Source organism: Marmota monax, unplaced genomic scaffold (assembly GCF_021218885.2).
Source record: "Marmota monax isolate L192 unplaced genomic scaffold, Marmota_monax_Labrador192_F-V1.1 WCK01_AAM20220418_F8-fsc00010, whole genome shotgun sequence".
NCBI lineage: Eukaryota > Metazoa > Chordata > Mammalia > Rodentia > Sciuridae > Marmota > Marmota monax.
Genome location: NW_026692321.1, coordinates 4,599,534 through 4,620,119, shown reverse-complemented (window position 1 = coordinate 4,620,119; position 20,586 = coordinate 4,599,534). Strand labels below are relative to the sequence as shown.

Here is a 20,586-nt window from a genome sequence, read left to right as displayed (position 1 = left end):
CTGGTAAAGGTAGTGATGAGAACCAAGCCAGTGACCAGGAGAGCAGGAAGGCAGGGCAGTGTCTACATGCATCTCTGCATTCAGACTCTAGCTCTCCAACTACCTGCATGAACTGCCCAGTGGTTGGTCATCTTGCTTCATTTTTAGACCATGTGGCAGTCTTTGGGGTGGGGTAGAAGACTTTTGGGTATGGGTAGAAAACTGTCTTCACCCTTCTCCCACATACAAATCACAAAAGCAGCAGAAGCTGTCTGCACTCCATTGCCATCAAATTAGTAAACTCCTTCATGAACCCAACCAGAGAGCTCATTTCAGAATCTGAACCCAGTAGGTGGAATTTTTGCTGTTGTCAGAAAGTCTTGTTCGCCTTTGATCACTGTGGAGCAGTCTGGAATAGGAGCCCTTATGCTGGCCTCACTGTCAGTTTTCAATAAGTTTCAATGCTCTTTTAAGCCTTTGGGTCTGAGAAGAGGCCATAATGTAAGAGGTTCTGCCAGGTAGAAGGAATAACATGTAAGCAAAGAAGAAAGCTGGATGATGTGTACACCTGTAATCCCAGTGACTTGGGAGTCTGGGGCAGGAGGATTACAAGGTTGAGGCCATCCCCAGCAACTTACTAAAGTCCTAAGCAACTTAGTGAGACTCTTTCTCAAAATAAAAAGGGCTAGGGATGTTGCTCGGTGGTAAAGTTACCCCGGTTCAATACCCAATACAAAAAAAAGAAAGAAAAAAATCTGGGGATATGGCTCAGTGGTAGAGTGTTTGCCTACCATGCATGAGGCCTTGGTTTCCATCCCCAGCACTGAGCAAAAAAAAAAAACAAGACAGAAAACACTTTGTAGATGCCAAGTAAATGATTTATTGAGTGAGTGGTAATAGGCTTGGGGTGCTTTTGGAAGAACAGCACCTGAGACACAGTAAATGCCCAATAAATATTTGATAACGATTTGTTTTTTTGTGTGTGTATTCTAGTTGATTTTCTTCTGAGCACAAATTTGGGCTTTCCCCTGGGTCAGATTAAGACCGTTCTTAAATTGCAGTCCTGGGTTAAATTTTGGCATTTCTATTATTTCTGTGTGTATCCACATGGCATCTTTTGTGCCAGGTGCTATCACAGTGGGTCTTGGGAAAGGTGTTGTTGAGTGTAGGCTGTGGGCTCATGTTAACTGGCAGGTTGCTCAGCTCCCCACCTGCCCTGCAGGTGGAGAGTTCTGACACTTATGCTGGAGTCAATTGGCTCTATGGAGTGTACTTTAAACTGAGAGGCTGCTTGGGCGCGGTGGCACACACCTGGAACCCAAGTGACTCATGAAGACTGAAGCAGGAAGTTTGCAAGTTCAAGGCCATCCTGGGCAATTTAGGGAGACTGCCTTAAAATAAAAAGGGCGGGGTGGGGGATGGGGTTGTGGCTCAGCAGTAGAGCACTTGCCTAGCATGTGGGAGGCCCTGGGTTCAATCCTCAGCACCACATAAAAATAAATAAAGGTATTATGTCCAGCTACAACTAAAAAATAATTTTTTTTTTTTTTTTTTAAAAAAGGACAGGGGATGTAGCTCAGTGGTTATGCATCCTTAGGGTCAATCCCCATTACTGTCAAAACAAAACACACATAACCCTGAGAATCCAGGGATTAAAATCTGCAAGGTAACAAGAGTGTTAGGTCAAAGGGACACATTTTAAGAGTATTTCTGAGCACAATTACACATGCCTATAATCCTAATGACTCAGGAGCTAAGGCAGGAGTATCACAGGTTCATGGCCAACCTCAGCAACTTAGTAAGACCCTGTCTCAAACTAAAAATACAGAGGACTGAGGAATGTAGCTCGGTGGTTGAGTATCCCTGTCCAGAAGGGGAGGGTTATTATGAAGGGCTTGCGTAGAGGGAATACTTTATCCTTGTCTTTTAAGAGGGCCTTTTTTTGGGGGTGGGGGTCTGCTGGGGATTGAACTCAGGGGCATTCAACCACTGAGCCACATCCCCAGCCCTATTTTGTATTTTATTTAGACACAGGATCTCACTGAGTTGCTTAGTGCCTCACCTTTTGCTGGGGCTGGCTTTGAACTTGCCATCCTCCTGCCTCAGCTTCCCCAGCCACTGGGATTATAGGCGTATGTCACTATGCCTGGCTTAAGGGGGCTTTTAAACAGAGACTCTTCTGTGTAGACTTTTAAAGCCTTGTAGCTTGAGGACTATGAACTTAGAAACTGTTAGGGGATGAATTTGGCTAGTATTATCTTTTGTGTGTTGGGTGCACTCACACATGGTATTGGGGTTGAACCCAGGACCCTGTATATGCTAGGCAAGTGCTCTACCACTGAGTTACATCCCCAACCCCAGATAGTGTTGGTTTTTGAAATAAAAAACATGTGTTTGGAAAAGCATGGTCAGAGAAGAGGAGAGGAGGAAGAAACTGGGTGGCAGAGGACTCGGTGTCAGGCATTGTGCTATCTCTGTTTCAGAAACTGACAACTCATGCAAGGTGTGCTGTAGAGACCGTTCTGGCCGGTGTGTACCCTATGTCGACGCTGAGCAAAAGAACCTATTTTTGAGGAAAGGGAAGCCCTGTACAGTAGGGTTTTGTGACATGAATGTGAGTATTTATGTAAAGCTTGTTTTGAAACAGACTAGAAATTCTTGTATCGGATTTGATTTTGCAAATGGCTGACAATCCTTATGTCTTTCTAACCCACTGCTTGTTTTTATTGGGATTTTAGAGTTATGTATGGGAATTGCTTAAGAAGAAACAGCCAAGTGCTCTCAGGTCACTGGAGCTCAGACTTCCTATAAAGAAAGAAGTCTTCTGAACTCAGATGGATAAGACCCTGGGTGGGGACCTTATGGTAAAATTGGTTGGTTTCAGGCCCTCGGTTCTAATAATTGGTTTCCTAAGTTACTTGCAGAATTGACTAAGACTGCAAAATTGTTCATAGTGTGATTCTGAAGCAGGTACTAAGTGAGTAGAAAAGACCAAGCCTACTTTACTTGCCAAAGTCGGTTACAAACTTCATTTCATTTGTGCAGAATGACAGGCAAGGGTTTCAAGGTTCAGAGAAGCTTCTCAGGGTGCCTGGCTATTTCTGTCTGACCACTGTATATGTGATCATCTCATCCTTACCAGAAAATGCCTGTCAAGCTGGTTTTCTTTTGAGTTTTATCTCCTGGTAATTTTAGTTCACTTATAATAAAACTGGACTAATTGTGAAAACATCATGACAGCAACATCTTACCTTCTTAGGTATTACACTGAAATTATTGTCTTGTGCCCAAGACAGTCCACTACGTGATTTAAATGCCCAGTATTTTTTTTTTTTTTTTTTTTTATAAAGCCATATTGCTTCTAGATGCATTGCTTTAGGGATAATGCTGTATATTTTCCCTTCGTAGGGCAAATGCGAGAAACGAGTACAGGATGTAATAGAGAGATTTTGGGATTTCATTGACCAGTTGAGCATCAATACTTTTGGTAGGTGATTTCCCCAGATGTGATTTATTTTTTCCCTTCCTCCTTTCCTTCTCTTTGGGATTGAACCCAGGGATACTTTACAACTGAGCTACACCCCCAGCCCTTTTCACACTTTTTACTTCAAGACAATCTAAGTTGCTAAGGCTGGCCTCAAAGTTGGGAATCCTTTTTCCTCATCTTCTCAAGTTGCTGGGAATACAGGCATGTGAACAGAGCTGATTTCTATAACATTAGAAAAGTGTGGTTTCAAAATTTGTGCTCTCATCCTGCAGAAAATGAAAATATAACAGTTTTGTTGACCAGGATAGTTCACTCATTATAGTTCTGTCCCTGTGTAGCTTGGATATATGAATTTTCAAAGGAGGGAATTACTGTAAATCTGTCTCCTGTTTGATATAAGATTTATTTATTTAAAGGTAGGCATCAGGAGCTGGGGTTGTGGCTCAGTGGCAGAGCGCTTGTCTAGCACACATGAGGCCCTGGGTTCAATCCTCAGCACTACATAAAAATGAAATGGAGATATTGTGTCCACCTACAACTAAAAAATAAATATTAAAAAAAATAAAAATTGCCCTTAAAAAAATAAATAAATAAAAGTGGGCATCAGAGGCTTGCTGTTGTGGCTCAGTGGTAGAGCGCTTGCCTAGCATGCTTCAGGCACTGGGTTCGATTCTTAGCACCATATACAAATAAATAAAATAAAGGTCCATGAACAACTAAAAAATATTAAAAAAAAAAAGTGGGCATCCGATTTTGCAAAGCATTGGTATGTATTATGTTCTCAAGGGTCCCTAATTTAGAAGTCAGTCACAAAAATAATAGTATCCAAGTGACAAAAACATGGTCTTCTCAAGAAAGTGCTACCAAGTAGTGGCACTGTGAGTACCTAGTATCTTGGCATAGTTACTCACTCTAGGGAGAATGCTGGACACTGCAGTCTCTTTGTCCTCAGGGTGCCAGGGTTGTTTCTCTAATAGCATGTGGTGTGGAAATGGTTGAGTCTAATGCAGGAGCAAGATGTTCGTTCCTCTCAGTATGGGGTGGGTAATGGTGTCCAGCCATAATAGTCTAAGAGAATTCCCTTGTGATTTGTAAAGTTCTTGGTCAAGACATTCATGTTTGGAATTGTTCACAGGGAAGTTTTTAGCAGACAACATCGTAGGATCTGTCCTGGTTTTCTCCTTGATATTTTGGATTCCTTTCAGCATTCTTGTTCATTGTGTGGTAAGTCACCAATTTTTAAGTAACCAAGCATTTTATTAAAATGTTGAGCAATTCCATGTAACATGTAACTTTTGGAAAAGAAAACTTGTTCTTAGCAAAGTCTGTCCTGATGTTTCTAATGACATTTTTGATGTTTTCTTAGGAGAGCCTGTCATATAGACATCTTAGCTGATGGTCTTTTTTCTTATTTTGTTTGGGTGTTTTACTTTCATAAGTAATTTCTTAGGTATTTTACACTTTTACATGCAGACTCATTTAATTGGATTTGCCTGGGACCTTTGAGCAAAGCTTTTTATACAGGAGCATTTTCAGGTTAGCGTGTTATTAACACTAAAAATCAAACGTCAGCATTTCAAAGCTGTTCCTCACATAGTATCCATATAGGTTCCTAGCATTGTATAGGGTATTTACATCTTTCCAACTAAGTAAGAAGGAGCATTCTTTCCTCTTCTTGCTCAAAATGAGTTAACAGTTATAAGTTAATTTGGGCTTTGCTTAAGGAATTCCAGGTACTTTATAAATTTGAGCCTTTTTTCAAACTTTTCTTTACAAACCCATTTACCTTGCATCTATGGGGAATGGGGGCTGTGTGCTATAGAGATGAGGAAGTCAGACTCAGACTTCCAGACTTATTCTGACTCACGCTCACTCTGCTCCTGTGAGCTGGAAGAGTTATAGCATAGCTAGCTCACATGGCAAAGGTGCTTTTCATTCCTACTGGGTTCTCAGACTTAGCAGGTACCTCACTGAACAGCTCTTCCTTAGGGCGGAGAGCATGATGGTATGGTATAGGAGCAAACTCTCTGGGGAGCATTTCTGCTACAGCAGGGCTTTCTTGAGGTGATGAAGAGCTGTGTCCTTCACGATTGCTTTTACTGGAGTTAAACCTGTTTTATTTACAGTGGAAGTTGTACTAAGGACCGCACAGCTACTCTTGATTTCAGAACAGATTCTGTGACTTGTGGGTTGGTAGATGATGGCTTGTTTCTAGCCACAGAAAACCATCATGGCAGTAGATCTGAGCTGAGACCCTGATTTTTGGTGCTGCCTTGCCTTTGTCAGTCACTTGTTACGCTTCAGCCACACACAAGAACCAGGAGAGAGAGCAGATGACTTTGTATTTAGTCTTCTGCAGAAATATAAGGATTGAGGCCCAGCTCCTCCAATAATTTGGTTTCTGTGGATACAGCTGCGAAGAGTGTGAGGCTGTGGGTGCTGAGAAGGCAAGCATTGCCATCTTGGTCTCCTGCCTGCTGCCCATGCAGCCAGTACTGGTGCATCAGCCTTTTGACTTTGTCCTCAAGATTCCCGTGGTATCTACTCACAGGGTGAGAGTTCTCTCAGAAAAGCAGCACTTAAACTCTGCCTTTCCATGCTAATACCAATATTTATGCAGAGTAAACATTTCTAGTCTCGCTTATACAAGAAACATGTTCTCATTTAGTGCACCCTGTGACACTTTTATGCCAGGTGGAGGAATGGAACCCAGGGCTGCATGTGTGTTAGGCAAGTGCCCCACCACGGAGCCATACTCCACTCCCATGCTGCCCATTATGGTTCAGTTTCTGAGTTCCTCATTTCATCTTAGGAGGAAAGAATATGTATCCACTGAGGTGTGGGTGTGTAGGAATTGTTTTTTCTTACTATTCCTTTTTTTCTAGGATAAGAAATTGGATAAGCAATATGAATCGCTGTCTCTGTTTAACCCCAGTGTAAGTATACCACATGAAAATAAAGAATAATTTTTGGTTACATTTTGAGATCCTATTAGGCAAAGATCTTCAGTTGACACCCAGCAAGAGTCTCTACCTTTACAGCTCAGCCCTTTTGGCTAAAAGGATCTAGGTTGCATGTGAACTCTCCTGATAGCAGTGATGTACTTATTAGTTGGGTGGATAGATATTTAGAGGGGAGCCCTGGGCTCCCCTTCCCTACAGCTGTTTGGAGTGCTTTAGCTGTTCAGCACTGAGTTGTTTTCAGATCTTTTCCTGTAATAGATCTTTATAATTGAGTTCTCTTTTGGATGCCTAAATACCAAGTTGTCAGGATATCTGAAAGTTGTTCTGAACTTCTTGGGTTGAGTGAGCCTGATATCTGGCACTTTGCTTTAGCACAAAGGATCACGGTACTGGGCCATTTGATGGGTAAGTTTGGAGCTTAAGAACCTTTGATCTTTTATTCCCATCAATTAAAACCCACATCTTTCCAGAATGTTGAGATGCTAAGCAGCATGGATTCGGCCTCAGTTCGAATTATCAAGCCCTTTCCTGCACCCCAGACTCCAGGCCGCCTGCAGCCCCTACAGCCCACCCCTATGATGCCACCAGTGTCTGCTGCTCCAAAACTGGACCACCAGAGAATGGACACCATCCAAGAAGACCCCAGCACAGACTCACATATGGATGAAGATGGCTTTGAAAAGGACCCCTTCCCTAACAGTGGCACAGCTGCCAAGTCCTTTGAGGATCTCACGGACCATCCAGTCACCAGAAGTGAAAAGGCTGCTTCCTTTAAACTGCAGCGTCAGAACCGTGTGGACAGCAAAGAAACTGAGTGCTAGTGAGGGGTCATGTCCTAAGTGATTTTGACTTACATGTGCAAATATTTTTATAAATTTGGCCTAGAAGCACGACATATATCTTCTGAAGAACTGGGAGGGATAAGGAAATGACTCAACAGCAAATGCTAGCCATGTGTTTGAGCTTCCTTCACATAAGCAGTGCTGTCTAGTTAGACCCTCTTCCTTTGAAGAGGTCAGATGAATCTGGCTTATTTTCAGACTTTCAGGTTTTAGTGTTTTTGAGCTTCAAAACAGCCTTTGACCTGGTGGTGCAAAAGCAGAAAATACAGCTGGTTTAGGTTATTGTAAATTAACCTTTATACTGATAACAGCACTGATTAGGGAGATGATCAGTTTTTATCTTTTATATACTGTAATGACCCTATGAGGCACTTAGCAGTTATTTGAGAGGACAATTGGAACAATTTTTTTTTTCAAGTAAAGGTAAAGGAATGAGATAATCTATTATTGCCAAAATGTGGGTGTTTCTAGGTATTACCCAGATCTTTTCACAGCAGGGAGAAAGCTACATCTAAACTTACAAATAATTTGGGTGAATAGGGCCTTTTCTAAGGCTAGTACTTTCTAGATTAAAACAACCTAGTTTATAGTGAAGTTTACAATAGTTAAGATAGCCTGTTAATTTCTCAGGTCTCCGATTTGCTGGGTAGCTTTTCTGTGTTTTATAAGTATCTTCATATATCCCTAATATTGTTTACTATGCGTTTAAAAATTCTTTATCCACAGTACTACAAAATATGATCCAAAAAAACACAGTTGCCTATTGTTAAGTTAGTGGACAAGAGAGTAAATGAGATACTTTTAACCAAAGAACAGGTTGTTTTGAATATGCTGAGATGTGACGAGCCAGGAAAGGGAACACTGCCTGTCCTGGGGTAGGGGTCTGGCCCTACCAGACCTGATACTTCAGAAACCCTTTTTTAATTACCCACAAGTTGATGGTCACATGACTTCTTGCCAAGTGCTTTAGGATTCTGGATGATCTGTTGTTACTGTGTGAAGGATAAAAAAAAAAATCATAGCCTGAATTCTGATCTCCATAAAATTGTTTTCTCCTGTGAACTAAAATGTGCTTACCAGCCAACACATTTTAACCAAGATGACTTGTAAATTTTGAGGGCAGTTAACCAAACTTGTGACAAATCATGCTTTCTTCTTCTGTAAGGACATGTGTTACTCAAATGTTATTTGTTACACTAATACTTGAATTTGTACCTTATGGTATTTGCTATCTTTTAACTGTCAGGATAGTCTTATATTTTAGTTCCACTTTCATAATTTGATACAAGGTGAGTGGGAGTATGTATGAGTGAAACGGTTCTCAGCAGAATGTAAGAAAACTTTTTTTTTTTTATAAAATTGTGACTTTTTAAAACAAAAATTGTGTTTCCTTTTTTTTTTTTTTTTGCCATGTATAGGATTAACAAACTGTTCAGGATGGCACTGATGATACTTGCACCAGTCAATAAACATTTATCAAAACAGAATGTGCTCAACTACAAAGCTTCCCTGAAGAATCTGAAAACTTTTATTATAAACATTAGTGGCAAAAATTGGTGTTTTGGTCCAGCATAGTGAGGAAGAATTTTAAGTTTGAGAAAAAAATATTCTGCATTCAATTGCCTTGGAATCTATATGTTATAATCACCAACTTCAATCTATAAATTAACAACCAGATTTGCATTTCCTAGAATTGACTAATGGTCTCCATCTCCCAGTAGACTTAGTTCAGGTTGTGCTTCTGCTACATCCTTCCAGTAAGGAAGCAGCAAAGGCAGAGAAGAGACCTTCTTCTCTATCAGAGGCCAGAGGTGTAAAAACAAAAATTCATTTCCCTTTGGTGATAGATGTAGTCCGTCAGAGGATAAGTAGGATGAGAAGTCCTGTAAAGAGAAGGCACAGTAAAGCTGTATAGTTTTTCTCATTGCCAGTGTGTGCTTTCCTCCCAGTATGGGCCTGAGTCAGAACTCACCAGCCCTTTGTTTCAGGCATTTGACCTGAATTGTCTCAGACCACAGCAGCAGTATAAATGTGAATGATATATGCTGGTGCTCTCTATATTAGACCTGAGCTTCATAAAATTCATTACCACTATGTGCCTGAGTTCTCAGGGACAGCATTATAGGCCTTCACTCTAAAGTGGTTATCAGCTAAAAGAGGCTAATGAGTGAATGATTCTTTAATGTAAATAACAAAAATGAAAAACCTGTTATTAAGAAAGCTCAGGGTGTCTGGTTGGGGATGTAGCTTAGTAGCAGAGCACCTGCCTAGCACACTCGGGCTAGGGACTGAGTTTAATCCCTAGTACCAGGAAAATTTAAAAAATACCTTGGGGTCCTAGTAAGTCAGTTTCATGTGACTCTTAGGCAAGATTTTCGGGGAATGACAATCCAAATGAGAACAAGAATTATTGGGCTATGACTCCTGTTTTACTGCCACTCCCCTTAATAGCCACCCTCAGAGCCATTTCTCCCTTACAGAAAACTCTTGGCCAGGCAAGGGCTCTTGCTCAATCCACTTTAGAGTTGCATGGAAAAGCTATATGGCTTTCACAGACCAAGATCATAGACTCCAGCAGTGCTTCTCCCTAAACCTCAGTATCCTCTTCTGGATGGTTGATGTTTCCTCCATTCTAGGATCCTGGTGGGTTAAAATGACTCATTAGCATAACTAACCAAGTGTTTTAAAATGTCCTTTCCAGTCAGGTGCAGAGGTACACACCAGCTACTCTGGAGCTGAGACAGGAAAATCATTAAGTTTGAAGCCAATCTGGGTAATATGGGGAGACCCTGCCTCATATAAAGTAAAAAGGGCTGGGGATATAGCCCACTGGTGGAGTCCCCTGGGTTCAATCACCAGTACCCCCAAAATGTAAATAAGATGTCTTTTCCTCTGTAGCACAACTTTTTGCAACCACCACGTTGGATTCTTAGGCTAAAACAATTCTGGATGTTGACCCTTTAGCACTCAGGCAGCCAAGGCCTCTCCTAATCTGAGCGCCGAGAAGACTCTCAAATAGACTCAAATCCAGTCCAGGATTAGCAGCCTGGAGGCCAGGAGGGCAGTGATGTACTCAAGTACAGGGCTGGGCTCTGAGAACCTCCAAAGATGACTGGCAATGCTCACTGTCCACATGGTGGTATGGCTCTTACTGGTTACCATTGTCCCCATTATATATATATTATATATATTATATATATATATATATATATATATATAAAATATATATATAAAATAAAATAAGTGTGTAAATGTTAGAAACCACCAGGTCTTTTGAAGGACTGGTAAGAATTTAAGTGGGAAGGAAAAAATTGGCATCTGGTTTGGTAAGTTCTTGGCTGTTTCCTTTCTACCTTCTTTTGTCCAGATGGCCAAACCTAATGGCTATGAAGAGAGTAAACTGAGTCAGGCTGAGTTTTTTGTTCAAAGAACTTCCTGTGCCCTGGATCCTTTTCCTCTGATACTCCAAATGCCACAGTCCTTGTCACAGTCATCGTTTTCTCTAGGTCTCAGCAGAGCAAAGAAATGGCCTTTTTAAGTGCCCCATAGCACAAATAGTTAGTACAAAACTGAAGAGGAAAAAAGCCCTGTGTCTGACTCTGCCTCTCCTGTGCCACTCATTGGGATCTATGTAGGACCTCAGTTTTGTCATAGGCTCCCCACCTAACCGCTGGCTATGTGTTGTGTCATTACAGTATTGACTTTCTAAATGTCACATAGATGGAATCACAGGTGTAACCTTTCAAATCTTGCTTCTTTCCTTCAGTGAAATGCCTCTGGGCTTCATCCTGGTTGCTGCACTTCCTATAGCATTTCCTACCTCTGCACTGGCTTAACCAGTTTACTGTCTCACTCTCGAAGGATACACAGGTTGATTCCAGCTTCCGGCAATTATGCATTATGCTGCTATGAACAGTTACATGCTAGGTTTCTGGGGACATGGTTTTCATTTCTCAGGTACATTCAGGATTGGAGGGCTGGGTCCTCTGGTAGTACATATGTAACTATAAGAAACTGTCCAGCTGTGTTCCTGTACCATTCTGCATGAGGACTAGCTTTTTATCTTTTATACTTGTAAATGGGGTTTCATTATTTTAAAATAATTAGAACTACATGTCTTAAGCTGTGAATGGTATAGCAAATACCATAAGCTGCTTGAATTCACTGTTTTATTAATAATAAGTCTTAACTTTCTATGTCACTAAATAATAACTCTTAGTTGAGGAACCAGGTAAATTCATGCAGCTCCTTCCTTTCTCCAAGCTATCCCACCCTTTTTGCTGAAAGGGCTGGCTGGCTGGCTTCTTTGTGATCCCACTCATCCTGGAAGGACTGAGCAAAGTCACTATACCTCATTGTCTTTCTGCATCATGGTCCACAGGTCAAGAACATCAGTCCCACAGTCTTGGGCCACTTGTAAACACACACTGGCATATTCACCAACAACGGAGTTCAAGCGATTTATTTTCCAACCTATTGGAGAGAGGAAATCTAGGAGGTGACTGAACACAAGTGCTGGTCCTTGTGCAGGTTGTGAGGACCCCCGGTGGTTTCTAAATTCCATCAGTGATAGCCCCTCTCAGAGTCTGGTTATCACAATGATGGGTCTCACAGGCTACTCTCATGTAGTGCTCTACACAGCAGAGGACAAAGTTCAGTGGGAAAAGAGGGAGTTGTTACTGATAATCACAGCCTTCTGAGAAGCTGAAGAGGATATTCTACAAGACTTGAACAGAGGTGCAGAGGAAGGAAAGGCCCAGGGAGCTGGGGCTGCTGGGCTAGAGAGCAAGGCAGAGGTGACCTGGGCTTGGACCACACCAGAAAGAAAAGACCATGGAAGATGCAGTGCTGAGACCCAGGTAAGAAAAAGCCACTGCAATACAGTGGAAAAAGTTGTCCTCTGAGAACTGGACAGTCCTGACAATTGCCTATTAACTGCCCTATACGTAGCTGTGTGACTGAATAACTTGCTTAACCATGCTGAAGTTGTCCTGCTATGTTGATAATGCCCACCTGATCATAGGAACAGCAAGATCATTGAAAGGCTAGATTCTTGCAGAATATATGTGCTCTACCCCCGCCTTCTTGATATTGAAGATTTTGTGGCATTCACAAAGCCCCGGGTTTGATCACCAGCACCCAAAAATGTAAAAAAAGGAAAAAAAAAAAAAGGCTAGTAATGTAGCTCAGTGGTAGAGCATTCCTGGGTTCAAACCCCACTGAGCTTACTCCCCAGCCCCATCATGTTTTTATTTATTTTTGTGGGGACTGAACCCAGGGCCTTGTGCATGCGAGGCAAATACTCTACCAACTGAGCTATATTCCCAGCCCCACATCAGGTTCCTTTTTAAAACTTTGTTTACAAAGTTTTGAGACAGGATCCTACCAAGTTGACTAGACTGGCCTCAGCCTCCTGCATAAGTGGGAGGTGTGTGCTACTGCACATGGCTGCCTGTGCATATTTGACTATGTCATGCTGCTTCATCCTTTCCCCATCAGAGGAGAGTGGAGCTAGAGCTAAAGCCAGTGAGAAGCTCAGGAGGCTGCCACAGCAGAACTAGGGGTATGGGCAGGACAGTGAGAGCTGGTGGAGATGTGCGATTATAACAGGAGCAAATGGGCAAATGGAGGTGGAGATAAAGGAGTACTTATACCTATGCTGGCCTGGGTTCCTGAGAGGAGGAAAGAATAAACTCTTCCCAGGTATTGACAGATCACCTGTGTTTCACCTCTTTTAACTTGTTCTAGGATAACCTGTTCTCTGAGTTTAAGGCAGCTTAGAAAAATTCCACAATGCACCTTTTCAACCAAATATGTGTAAACATGAGAAAACAGCATCTTTACATAGAAGAAACATTTTTACACAAAAGAGATCTTATACCATTATACTTTTTCTTTCAAATGATGAAGAATAGAAAAAAAAAAAGGGGTGGGGATGAGTATTCTTTTGGCAGAGTGGAAAGGGCCATCTCTCATGGCCCCTAATGAGGAGATGGGCAAAGCTAGCAGCTTCAAGAACATCCTGATACCAAGAAGTCATGAAAAACACCACAAATGTTGAGTAGGTGCCCAGGATATATATCTAGCCCTTGGACCCAGCATCTCTCAAAGCACTGCAGCTAACCTGCCAGTTCCAAGGCTTGCAGCCAGGCTCTCTGCACACTCTCAATGGGCTTCATGTATGATGGAGCTGGCAACTATAAAGTCCAGGCCAGTGGTTCCTTCCTGACTTACCCAAAGCCAGAAGCCCTTTTCTGTCAAAGTTATTGGTAAGACATAATGGAAGTTGACTGAAAACAGACTAATACAGGGCCCACAAGCAAGAAGTCTTTTGAGTGTTCATGTCCAGGTTTGATGCCACTAGGCATGGCTGGCTTACCTTGCATGATGCACTCCTTTTCCCAGGCTGTTTCACAAAGTGGAGGTGGCGTGATGAGTATGACTCGATGCTCAGGGACATCCACTGATTTCAGGTACTGCACCATGCTTTTTAAGTTTGCAACATACTCTTCCAGGGGAATGTGCTGCTTGGGATTCTCATCTGTTTATAAAGGACAAATTTTTTGGCTCAAGGTGGCAATGATTAAAATGAAACCACTTTCATGGCATGCATACAATTCTTGAAGTCACTGGGGAACTGTTAAGGTTTCCTCCTTAAAGGATTAAAATGTAACCCGGGCGCAGTGGTGCATGCCTGTAATTGGAAGCTCAGGAGGCTGAGACAGGAGAATCGTGTGTTCAAGCCAGTCTTAGCAAAAGCAAGGTGCTAAGCAAGTCAGAGACCCTGGGGAAGGAACCCAGGACTTTGTGATGCTAGGCAAGCACTCTACACTAACCTACACCCCAGCTCCAACATAAGCTATGTCAAAATTTAATAAACTGCTTTTTCCTTTGCAATTTCCTCAGTTGCTTGTGTGCTTAGAAAGTATTTATCCTTATTCTACATATGATTAAAATTCACCATTAACATTTCTTTTAAGGGCTGGGGATGTGGCTCAAGTGGTAGCGCGCTCGCCTGTCATGCGTGCGGCCCGGGTTCGATCCTCAGCACCACATACAAACAAAGATGTTGTGTCTGCCAATAACTAACTAAATAAATAAAAAAAAAAATTTCTTTTAAGATTTTGATTCAATATAAAATGCAAAGGGAATATTTACTTTATTTTCCTCAAATTTCTTACATCCTTTCTCACTAGTGAAATGCAAATTGCAGGGGTCTATCTTGAGCCCTGTTGCCAACTGTACCCACTAAAGAGAGAATTGGTGTGAATATACTATGTAATAACAACCTGAGACATGTGCTCTATATATGTAATAAGAATTGTAATGCTTTCCGCTTATATATAAATAAAAACACACACAAAAAGAGAAACACTGGAAATACAGCACAACACTAATGGACTCCAGAAACAAAGTGCTGCAGTTTAAGTCTGCCAATGATGGAGGGATGGGAATAAAAACCACCCACAGCAGAGCCAGAAGAAATCCCCGTAAACAAATTCAAGGAATGCATACGTTTGGTGAAACTTTCTCTTTTGCAATATAAGTAAACAGTTAAAAGTATATAAATCCAAGTTTGCTCTAATGTTAAAATGACTAAAAATTAACTAGGAAAACAAAAATGCCATTACCTTTTAGTGCACTGTCATTGGCGCCAAAGAAAATTGTAACTACTACTGGGTTGTCCAAATTGTTCCCTTTCCTGATTAGTCTTGGAAGAATAATTTTGGCCCATCTGGTGTTGTAACCTGAAAATCCACGATTCAGAACATCACATCTTCTGAAATGAAAGATTGTTAAAAGATTTAACTGAGCAAAGAATTGCTTGGTAGCCCACTTTAGCAAGGGTGTGCTGGGCTTCTCATCCCAGCACGTGGCTTTGACCCAGCCCAGCTTTCACTTCAGTAAAATCAAGTACAGGGTTGAAACACGCTGATCTCTCTTAAGTCAGTTCTGGGACACATGTAAATCACCATACTCCTCAAAGAGGGAGGTGATAAATTATGTTGAAGGGGTTGATTTAGTCTGAAGACTTTCATGGTAGTATAGAGAATAACTTTAAAACTGTTCACAACAGATGGATATTAATGTGACCAAGTACAGTATCTTAGAAAATCACTAACAAACTGAAACTCAGTGATTTTGTTTGAGGTGTTTGAAATATTTTAGACTTTTGGTTTCAAATGATTTTATAATTAGTTTTTAACTAGTTCATTAACAGGCATCTCTCCCCAACCCCTTCTTAAAAATAGTTTGACTCAAGCTAGGTATGGAGGCACATGCTTATGATCCCAAAAATTTGGGCATCTTAGGTAGGAGGATTGCAAGCTCGAAGCCAGCCTCAGCAGTTCAGCAAGAGCGGTCTCAAAATAAATAATAAAAAGGACTGAAAATAATTTGACTGATACAATGAAGAAAAAAAAAACACACACCATACCACCACCACCACACCACCCCCCCCCCCCACACACACACACACAATACAACCATGGCTCTTGAAGCAGGTTGTGGGGGTTTACATGCCAGATCCATCCTTGGCTAGTGTGTCCCTGACATGAGGAATCCCACTTCAGGATCACACTACTTTAGAACACCTTAGATGATATTAGTCACATGACAGGGGCTCTATTATAAAAGAAAGTAATTTTGGTAAATAATAATATCAGAATAATTCATAGTGGGAAGGATGGATGGGATAATTATATCCTTTGCTTCTGTAGATGATTAAAAGCTGTCCATAATAAAAAGGTCTTTAGAGGTATTGGTGCACACCAGGAATCCCAGCATACTGGAGGCAGGAGGATTGTGCCCCTGGGTTCAATTTCCAGTATTATTTATGTCGAATAGATAATAAAATTGTATTTTAAAATAAAATGAGCCGGGCACGGTTGGACACACCTGTAATTTTAGCAGCCTGGGAGGCTGAGACAGGAGAATCTCAAGTTCAAAGCCAGACTCCGCAACTGTGAGTGCTAAGCAACTTTGAGACCCTGTCTCTAAATAAAATACAAAATAGGGATGGGTATGTGGCTCAGTGGTCAAGTGCCCCCGAGTGCAATCAATCCCTGGTACCAAAAATATATATAAATAAAATGAATCTGCAGTTTCAACTTTATGATTAGAAAACTGGTGTTCATTTTGGTATATGGTTCAAATTCTTACATGTAAAACAATAAATGAAAAAATTGCAGTACCAGTAATTGAAGGCTGCAGTGCCAGGCGGCAGACTCCAAGGAAGGCAGCAGGAAGGGTCTCATTTTCATGGACCTACTCTGAAAGCTCTCAAGTAGCATTTGTACATCTTGGGAACAACAACAACAACAAAAAAAACCCAGCCATATTTATTTGTAAATGGGCCTGAATGTTTTTATTTGTAAAGATTCCAGGAAGCTAACAAGCCATTTAGAATCCATCCACAACACTTTAAAATGGAAGTTCTCTAGAATTTTAACGAAGTGGGTATGTCTTACATTCATTCAATGATATAGTCACTGTAGCATTTCAAAAACAAAGGGCAGGGCTAGGGGTATAGCTTAGTGATAGAATGTATGCTTAGCATGCAAGAGCCCTGGGTTCAATTCCCAGCAACCTCTCCCCAGGACACATTCTTTTTAAGAAGGGCAAAACAGTTTCATAAGAGTCATAGCAGTACAACCACGAGGTCTGGAATCCTAACAGCTGTGCCTGGATTTCCCCATCCTTGACTAACAAGGAGGCACTGGCCAGGGACTAATTCTCATCTGCCAGGCTGAGTGAAAATTAAATGTAAAGGCTAGACACACATAAGGAGCTCAATAATTGGCAGCCAGATTTAAAATATAAATAAATAAATAAATAAATAAATATATATATATATATATATATATATATATATATATATATCATTATATGATCGTTTGGGAGTCAAGACCAGGACAAAAGTACCAGTGAGGCCCAGGGTTGAAAGTGTTAAAAAGATTCCCTTCCAAAAGAGAAGCATATCTGAATTTCTCTGGGTTGAATAAAAAAGTCAGCAGTATCTTAAGTTATTCAAAAGGCTAAAAAACAGGAAAATCAAAAACTTGCATATAAAGTCATAGATAATAACAGGAATTTAAATCCATATGAAGATGAAAAAGGATAAGAATTAACTAGACTCCTTCAAAAACATGCAGGTCCTACAAACTGCATTCCATACTGTGCACACCTGCTGAAGCAGGAGGATCACAGGTAGAGATAGCTTGGACAATTTCAAGACCCTGCGTCAAAATTAAAAGGGCCCAGGGTGTCAAAATGCCCTGGGTTCAATCCTTAATGCTATGAAAGAGAAGAAAAACCTGCTTTCCAGAAAAATAAATTAGGTGCTTTATGAATGACAGTAGACAACCACACATCTTCAAAAGAAACAGCAGCTTTTAAAAACTGAAAAGGGTGAGTTTAACTCTTTCAACTCAGCATTTTGGGTTTCAGAAAACTTGGATATTGTTTAAAAATTGATGAAAATGTACCAATAAATTTAAATTTTGTTAAAATGCTTTTTGCGATGAGTTTACAAGAGCCTGTTTAAAAACTCATGGACGTCACTATGGGCTGAGGACTGTACACTTAATTCTGTATTTTAAAATTCACTGGTGTCCATGGAGGCAGTACGGATGGATAGTTACAATAAGGCATTTCTTAATAAGATTAGGTTAAACTAAAACATCAGGAACAGTTCAGGGTTGTGCAGATGGCTGAAGCAAACATAGGAACCTACTACAAAAATTCACCCCCAAGCATGCAGAGATAACCACTGAATGTGTCCCTCAGAACTCATTTGATATGAAACAGAAGCCTCTGCTGCTATAGTGTTACAGCAGACCCCAGCCACCTGCCAGTACCTCCTTTCCAGGTTCTTGTTTCATGAATTTGAAGAATGAAATTCAGATAAGAGTAGGATTTATTCAAGTGAAAAGAGTCAGAGCTCCTGTAGCACAAAAGGAACCAAAAGGGGTGCCTTTTTTTTTTCTTTTTTGGTACTGGGGATTGAATCAGGTGTACTCTACCACCGAACCACATCCCCAGCCCTATTTTGTATTTTATTTACAGACAGGGTCTGACTTGCTTATCATCTCGCTTTTGCTGAGGCTGATTTTGAACTCGAAATCCTCCTGCCTCAGCCCCCTGAGCTGCTGAGATTACAAGCATGCACCACTACACCCGGCTAGGGTTGCAACTTTAATGTACTAGCCCGGGGCTTATATAGTTGCTGGGTGGGGGAACTCAATATCTATGCTCTTCAGATCTTGGAACAGTTCTAATGCTATCAGTCAAAATCTATGCTGAATATGTACTGGAAAAATATCTAGGCTATTGGTTTGTCTGGAAACTACCTAATTGGCTGTGCCCTTTTAGCCCTTAGTTTGAATTTTCCTATCATCTCCATTAAGGCCCACCTCCACTTCCATTTTCCAGGGACTAGGTTTGGCTGGAATGTTTCTGATTATTCTCATGAAGAGGTACAATTGAAAAGAGCCTTAATTGGGGCCCATTACCCTGACTACCTGACCATTTTACTATCTATCCTACCTTGAGGGTGCACTTGAATTTTTCTGGTCTCACAGCAGTGAATGGAGATGACTCCCATGCCATTCATCAGGCCAGCGTCCCTTTGAGGTAACACTTGCTCACCACAGAGCTTCCTAGTTCCTGATAGGTATCTACCTACTAGAAGAATATGGGTTCGGTATACCATTCCATTCAAAATGAATCCAACTTTGAGTTTTTAAAAAATGATTTTTTTCTGTCCACCTCCACTAATTTAAATCATACCCATCATAACTGAAAAAACGACTAGTTTTTTTTTATACGGCAAACAGTCAAAATTTTTGTTTCCACAGTTTTTGTGTTTGATTTCACATGGTGCCAAAGCTTTTTGATGAATCCTGCGTGGCTGCCCTTTTTGTTTCTCTAACCATACATTGACTAAGAAAGGAAAGCAGAGATTAGTAAAGAATTTGTGGTATCATTCACTTTGAGATGACATTTACCATCAGTAAATACCCAGTATTAATCTAGAAACTATTCTCACCTGACCAGTTTGTCAGCCAATGATGCTCCCCATCCACCCTGCTGAAAAGAAAACTGAAGAACGAGAAGCCCGTTACTAATCGGTATACTCAGAACTTAGCATGGGAACTTGGGTCAGCAGCTCCTCTAGTTGTGTACTCCCTAGATTCCTGCCCTTCCTCACTCGGGGAGGATGTCTTGGGGCCAACTGTAGCTTCACCTGGCAGAACTCTAGGAAAGTGGATTTAATCCAGCCACCTATTAGAGACCTAATACTGGAGAAATTTGTCACCTAAAAAGGTACTACTCAGGTGTGGTGAGCCACGCCTGTAATCTCAGAGACTCCAGAGGCCGAGAAGGAGTTTTCAAGGCAGCCTCCACAACTTGGTACAACCCTGTGTCGGAATAAAAAAGGCTAGTGGTGACCGATGGAGTGCAGGTACTAGGAGGTGCAATCACCTGTGCGTGCAGATAAGACACGGGTCCACGCTGTGCCAGGGGAACCAGCCACTGCTTTCTTAATGACGTAACTCAGGTGGACACTCCCATGACACACATTCACGAGGTCCTTGAGAGGTTCTTACTGCCCTGATCCTAACATTGATGGTGCATATACACAAAAGCCTGATTTAGATGTCTGCACGTTGGGGGCGGGGTACAGGAACGTAACCTACTATCTTTCCGAAATAATGTATTTAGAAGAATTCTCCTTGCCCCCGGGCGCGGTGGCGCACCCCTCATCCCAGCGACTCCGGAAGCTGTGGCAGGAGGATCGCAAATTTGAGGCCAGCCTTGGCAGCTAAGCAAGACCCTGTCTAAAAATTCAAGCCCCGTTATAAGAAAACGTTCTTCCCCTGGATGGGAGTTGAAATGGCCCCGGGTGAAAAGCTCTTCCTGCTTTACTCTTGAGGGCATTTTCAAGGTCCACCCACCAACTACCGCCCGCCGGTCCCCTCCGAGGCAGCCCGCACGGGCGGCCCGGCCTAGACCCTCCCGAGCCGAGGCAGGGCCTCAGGAGCCGCCGCTCGAGCGACCCGTGGAGCGTCCGGGGCGATCGGGGCGGCGGTACCTGAGTGATGGAGTCCCCGAAAAGCAACACTCGAGGCCAAGGCAGAGAGCTCCCGCCAGACATGCCCGCACAGGCCGCCATACTACTGCGCGCTGAACGCCGAGTCCAGGCCGGATATCCCGCGGGATGCTCAGAGGCTGGCGCTCGCGGGCGAGGCGCTCATGGGGGCGTGGCCTTCGGGAGGCGGGCCCTCGTGGGCGTGGCCCTCAGAAGGGGCAC

The 20,586-nt window shown here is 42.0% G+C and overlaps 2 protein-coding genes across 8 annotated transcripts in view; one reads left to right on the top strand and one right to left on the bottom strand.

Annotated features, from left to right (window-relative positions):
* Positions 1-8,652, top strand: part of Adam17 (ADAM metallopeptidase domain 17) — a 55,062-nt gene extending 46,410 nt beyond the window's left edge. For all 4 annotated transcript variants that reach the window (XM_046441229.2, XM_046441230.2, XM_046441231.2 and 1 more), the window contains 5 exons: positions 2,463-2,593; positions 3,388-3,466; positions 4,602-4,690; positions 6,352-6,402; positions 6,900-8,652. In XM_046441229.2, the coding sequence (XP_046297185.1) occupies positions 2,463-2,593; positions 3,388-3,466; positions 4,602-4,690; positions 6,352-6,402; positions 6,900-7,250 (701 nt within the window). In that variant the 3' untranslated portion in view covers positions 7,251-8,652. The remainder of the gene's footprint in view (positions 1-2,462; positions 2,594-3,387; positions 3,467-4,601; positions 4,691-6,351; positions 6,403-6,899) is intronic.
* A 124-nt stretch (positions 8,653-8,776) lies between these two features.
* Positions 8,777-20,523, bottom strand: Iah1 (isoamyl acetate hydrolyzing esterase 1 (putative)). Of its 4 annotated transcripts, none has more exons than XM_046441234.2 (6): positions 20,368-20,523; positions 19,321-19,373; positions 14,903-15,051; positions 13,651-13,812; positions 11,623-11,744; positions 8,777-9,154 (listed from the first exon to the last, which is right to left on the bottom strand). In XM_046441234.2, exons 1-6 carry the CDS (start codon positions 20,446-20,448, stop codon positions 8,969-8,971), a joined length of 753 nt encoding a protein of 250 aa, XP_046297190.1. In that variant the 5' UTR covers positions 20,449-20,523; the 3' UTR covers positions 8,777-8,968. The 4 variants fall into 4 exon arrangements, with proteins under 4 accessions (XP_046297190.1, XP_046297191.1, XP_046297193.1 ...); XM_046441235.2 differs by having other exon boundaries at positions 14,903-15,048; positions 20,368-20,521; XM_046441237.2 differs by lacking the exon at positions 19,321-19,373 and having other exon boundaries at positions 14,903-15,048; positions 20,368-20,517.
* Between the last annotated feature and the right edge of the window lie 63 nt (positions 20,524-20,586).